The sequence below is a fragment of the Pundamilia nyererei genome, unplaced genomic scaffold (assembly GCF_000239375.1).
Source record: "Pundamilia nyererei isolate P.nyererei 1_Seehausen unplaced genomic scaffold, PunNye1.0 scaffold00067, whole genome shotgun sequence".
NCBI classification, from domain to species: domain Eukaryota; kingdom Metazoa; phylum Chordata; class Actinopteri; order Cichliformes; family Cichlidae; genus Pundamilia; species Pundamilia nyererei.
This window is the reverse complement of record NW_005187468.1, coordinates 2,563,866-2,569,865: the sequence shown is the minus strand read 5'-3', so window position 1 is coordinate 2,569,865 and position 6,000 is coordinate 2,563,866. Positions and strand designations below refer to the sequence as shown.

The 6,000-nt window shown below is 38.9% G+C and overlaps 1 protein-coding gene across 4 annotated transcripts in view; it reads right to left on the bottom strand.

The window, feature by feature from the left end:
• cadm4 (cell adhesion molecule 4) overlaps positions 1-6,000 on the bottom strand; it is a 157,480-nt gene that overhangs the window by 13,413 nt on the left and 138,067 nt on the right. For all 4 annotated transcript variants that reach the window (XM_005736142.2, XM_005736141.2, XM_005736144.2 and 1 more), the window contains exon 6: positions 5,805-5,977. In XM_005736142.2, the coding sequence (XP_005736199.1) occupies positions 5,805-5,977 (173 nt within the window). The remainder of the gene's footprint in view (positions 1-5,804; positions 5,978-6,000) is intronic.

The following is a 6,000-nucleotide window of genomic DNA, read 5'->3' as shown; positions in this document are numbered from 1 at the left end:
CCCATGTCGAGGAGCGTGTCAGGCTACATTTCACTGTGTGTTATACTTGTATAACTATGCATGTGACAAATAATAAAGAACCTTGAACCTTGAATAAAAGAGTTAAAAGCACCCACAAGCAACATTAGCTATAATACTTGAAATACTCAGTTTGTCTTGGGTAAGGTGCTTCCTTGATCACTGTGGACTCACATGAACTGTGATTTAGTACATCTGTGCTCACACCTATTTTGGGTAATATCTATATAAGGTCAGAGATGAAGACCATGTGTGAAAATAGCCATAAACTGTGGAGGACATGAATGTGCAGCCCATATAATGCTACCTAGCCCTCTGATTGGTCCCCGGGCACTCTGAGAAACCTCGCTCTTAAATCATAAACATGCATGTATACAGGAATAAAAATTCAATAACACACACAGAGTAATATGCGGTAGGAATGTGTGACTCGTCCAATAAAGCTCAGCTTCAATGCATCATGTCTTTGCACAACCAAGGCCCTTGGAGAGTTTCCCACCTCTCACTCACGATTCTCCTTGGCTAGCATTAAACCTGCCTCTCTTTGTAAAGTGACAGCACTTAAAGCACCTGCGACAAATCTGAAGCCCCTTTTGCCTGAGTTTGAGCTCAGGCTGCAGACTCTGATGGCAGGTAATTCTCGCAGAGGGACGGTTGACACAAAATGAGACATAGAGATGAACAAGTTTCTTTGCACCTGTAACAGAATGGTTTCATTTCTGCTGACTCATACCTTATAACACACATCTTCCATCATCCCCTCTTTGCCTGCACTTCCTCCTCCAGTGCACCCAGGGATTCCCTGTGGGAAGGCTGGGAGCCAGCTAAACTGACATTTCGTGTATTTGACAAGCCGTGGTACTGAATGTTAACCTGCATTCAACCTCCATCGTCCTTCATCTCCCCCTATTCATTTCTCCATCACACACCCCCTACCCCCGTTCCCCCAATCCAACTTCTCACTACTTTACACCCAGTTTGCTCCGTGTCGCCTTCTCAGAGAGCAAGGCCTTCTTCGGTAAAGAGACTGAACTGCAGCTGAACCTAGAATAAGGGGCAGACCGGTGGCCAAGTGAGAAATAGTGATGGTGTTTGAAGAGCAGGGACAGGAAAAGGAAGTGGACAGGAGGTGCTAAAAAGGTGAGAACAGTTGAAAGCACAAGGAAAAAATGACATTGAGGAACGGAATACAGCAAGGTATAATGGGAAAAGGTGAATAACGGAGTGTTTCAAACAGAAAAAAGAAAATAACCTTTTTTTAATTTCAGCCATCTTTTTTGTGATTGAAAAGGTAAAGCATGCGACTACATCAATACACCAGTAAGACTGCATTTCTTTTGATCTGCATAATGCTTTGGGAAGAAGTGAAGATCCTCGCTACAAAATAAGTTAATCATTATTTGAATGAAAGAAACAGATGATGACACCTACTTAAACAATGTGGGTGCTGGAATGAAAGAAAGCACATGCTGCGTAAAATGTTGGAGTTATGATTCATCTTGTGTTTTATAGCATTAAATCCCATCATTTTTATTATTGATTGGCGACTTTCATTTAGTTTTCAGAAGCTAGCATGTCACCAGCACTATGTTAAATCATCCTTGGTGGTTTATTTACATCAATACAAATGTATAGTAAAGCGTGCGTTTAAGTTCTGCGGCATTTACAAAGACACACATATTACCGAAACCATTAGAGCTTGAATTCAATGGATATGTTTGACATTTCTCAAGAAATAATTTTCACCATATTAGCTGGATTATTAGTTGTGACATTCGGGAAAATCAAGTGCGACTTTCAGTTGCCTACAGATTAATATGATGGTTGCATCAACAACTCTGAGCTCTTTGAGATAAGGTTTAAAACAATCTGCCCAGTAGGTGACTACATTTTTTTTTTTTTGAAGTACAGCAACCTACCACTGATACGGGGCACACCGAGAGGACTTAAGAAGCTGATTGCTGAAAATCTATGGTGCAGCACAAAGGAGCTGAAGCTAGGCTTATGTTGTTTATGAGGATTTCCTGTCTTTTATGGATTTTTATTGAGGCCAGATTCCTTGATCTGAAAGTATCATTTTATTCACAAAACGAAAGGATAAGAAAAAAAAGAGCGATATGTCAAATTAACAAGCAGCACAGAGCAACGACATTAAATAAAGAAGATAAATGATGAAATTTGAGGAAAAAATGCCACAGAGGAAAATAAATGGAGACGACTGCTAAGGAAATGGTGAAGTGGAAAAAGACAGAACATTTTCTACAGTGGTGGCAACACACATCAAAGCTCGACATGTCTAACCTTTTTGAATAGAGAAACAGAGAGAACGAAAGAAAGAATAAGTGCGAGAGAAAGGAGAGCTGGTGGTGATGTCATCTTTCATCTTGCCAGTGTTGCCACCCGTGATGTCTGTGGAAAGCTGCCATTACGTGTGTCATCTGATTATTGTACAAAAGTGCACTCGGTGTGGAAAAGAAAGCGATGGCTAGTGCAACAGTGAGAAAGATAGATAGATGAGGGTGCGCTAACTAAAAGCAACCTAAGAATGTTACATAAGATATGATGTCTCAGCTCCCTTCATTCTTCCCACTGCTTCTGATCTTCAAACCAGGTGCTAGAATGACATGACAGGAGCTGCCAGTGGGGGAGTGGGGGGTTAGATCAAAAGGGCAAACCTACTGAGTGACAGTGGTGTGCACGTAATTAGGTCAAACCACAAATGCATTGGATATGAATCCATATAAGCCGCTAATGACGAGCTTGCTTTACAATTCAGCCCTACTGCTGCTGTCTTGTTAAAATTTCACAAATCTTGTTTTGTCCTTATTTGATTGCAAGTTTTACAGAGTTCTTACTCTCTTGGATCACACAACTTTAAACATATTCTTTTCAAATGTACTTCTAAGCCAGAGAGAAAGTTTAGCCAATTTGTCATATTTCCTGAAAAGAAGTGGTGCGAGATATTCATGTGATGTTGCAAGCGGCATCGCTAGCATCGCCTTTTATTAATAAGGGATAACTGCTGTGTTCATTTCCACAGTTGTATGATTGAACTCTGCTAGCAACATTTACACATGTAAAAAAAATATGCTTATTTATTTTGAGCCTTGGTGAAGCTGTTTTAATTCCTCTTCGCCACCCTTCCTTCAAGTCACCCTTTCATTTGATCAGCTGCCCCTCACAAACAGAGGTAGGAAAGTGATGTGCTTACGCTCAGAGCTGTGGTTACAAATGACCCTAATAAGGATATCAGCTCTCACTGATATGATACAGAGCCACAAGTAGCTGAAACCAAACATTTAGAGCAATCTGATGCCTGAGGTTTCAGCTCAAAGGGATTAATTGGACTTATGCTTACCTCATTATCTGGAAATTTGGCCGTGCTGAACATCTAACAGTGTAATGTGATATAGACACATATATATATATATACACATATATATATACACACATATATATACACATATATACACACACACGCACACGCACAGTCCTTATTACTGAAAATAAGGACTAGCATAGCAAGTAAGTGGATTAGTAAGAAATATGTTTTTTATAAATTACTTTTCAGAGACAGAGTCACAAAGTGCTGTAAAACAAAATAGAATAAATTACATAAAAACTAGAAATAATCACAAAAAATAACAGAAGTTTTAAATATAGTAAAGAGCAACAAAAACACAGAATAAAACAGAAGAAACAAAAGCTGATAATTAAAGCAGGCATTATCAATAAGATAGAATAAAACAGAAACGCTACATAAACAAATAAGTCTTTAGCTGATTTTTTAAAAGAGTTCCAGTTTTAAAAAAAATAGAACATCTTAATTTCATGGTTTTAGTATGTAGTATGTAGGCTTATCAAAGTCAAAGTCTCTTCATTTGTCTCACTTGGGAGACATTTGCTTTGGACATAGGGGTCACAACGCACTCCACAGTCTTCAATCTTGTGTGCAATAGCTAAGAAACTCTGAACCTGCAATCACAGAAAGCTAACAGCGCTAACTGGTAAGTGAGCTGTGTTGAGTTTAAAATCAGAGTTTGGGTTTAAAATCTGTGAAAAGAGACGTTTTCACACTGATTCTTATATATACACAACATGTTTTAAGTGCAACATAGATTCTCCCTTTTTTTCATATGTGCAAGTTCTTAAGCCACGCCTTACTAACATCATACATGAAGCCCTGCTGTAAAGTTACAGCAACCCAGGTGCCGCATCGCTTTGTCGCTCGAATGTGCATATATTCAGTTGGTATGAATAAATGTATAAATGTTTGTATACTTGATTCTAATGTACTGTTAAGTCTGTTTTACACTGATGAAACTGCAGCTACCAGAACACAGAAAACACATCAATAGAATGAATTCCACTTTGATCTGTCGATAAACCAAAGCACTTTCCACATCTCCATTATTAGGCTGTGGAATGGTAACCTTTAATATTTTATTGCATCCAGTTTATATTTTCTTGAGCTCTAAAGCGTGGCTGTCACGTTAGAAACAGACAGCAACATTGAGAGCACACGTGGCGATAAAATAATTAACTTGCTCTTTGTTTTTTCACTCTGCGCACTTAATTCCAAGCTTATTGATTTTTCTGCAGCGTTAATCTCTTGTTTTATTTGTGACAGTGTTGCGATTGACTGTTAGATTTTTTTAATATTGTTTATAGATTTATATCACTGTTTTATCATCATCATCACCTTATAATATCTCAACTGGAGTAGGAGGCATTCTCAAAGATCACGTTGTGTGGAAGTGGACTCTTGTGACGTGTGAAATGCCCATCACGCTGTTGTGATACCAGCTCCAACTGCGATTTGGGGTTTTGTTAAGCCAGCCTAGCTTTGTTGAACTTCCTAGTAGTATACATCTCAGCAGTGTGTTAGAGAAGCAGCTGAGATAAACAATCTGGATCTTCTCCATTTAGTGCTTAAAACAAAGTCTAAAATCTACTGGGGGCCATTGTAAGAGTATAGACGGGTATTGTGAGCTTGCTTACTAGAACAGGTTACTACATACACTTTGGGAATGTAGCACCAGTGAATTTATTTGCAGATCGTGATAACAAAGCCATTTTACCAGCATCTTCCTCCCCTCTAAAACCTCTGTTCATGCAACAAGAAAATAATTCCAACAGGTTTTTCACTGCACACTGTGTTTCAACTACTGTCCTTGTCTTGTCCGTGTCATTACGCACTGTGAAATTCATTAGTTGTCAAAATATCTTGTATCTTTAGCTATTGCACTTGAAGATAAGTTATTTTGAATTCCTTGAGGAGACGATTGGGTCACAGTGGAGATAATAAGCTGCTTCTTTACAAGCGATAGCCAGAATAATAATGTTGGTGCCTAGTATCTGTGCATGCTAGTCTCCTCGTGGAATCAATAGCACTGTGAAATCAATTGCACAGAAGGCTTAGCAAAGGTTTCCTGCTGTGTCCGAATCAAAAAAACAAATAAAGCTGAAAGAAAAATGAGACAAGCATCATGCTGTAGTGGGTCTGTTACCCACTGACAGTATAGCCAGACTCCAAATACTCAGGGAAGATAAAAGAATCAATACAATTTAAAAGACTTCTCTAAAATATTATCAAAGAATAAGAAAAGAAATAAGAAGCTTAACAAAGCAACCACTGAACATAAAATTATTCAGGACCGTTAACTACAGCCTCAGGTACTAAAACTTAAGGGACATAAAAAGAACCACTGGAGCAAACTTTGCAAGCACTTGTCTTAAAACTAAGAAAATGGACAGCAAATTCACTGTTAGTGATCTTTACTCACCATACACCAACAGCGTGTAATGATCAGCAGCACGACCATAGTCGTTCTGGGCCTGGCACAGGTATGTCCCGTTGTGTGATTGGCTAAGACGGGAAATCTGAAGAGTAGTGCCAGAAATCTCTGCCCTCTCAGGTAAGGTGTCATTAATCTTGGACCACTGAGTGTTTCTGGGCCTGTAAGAAATATGAAACCTTCA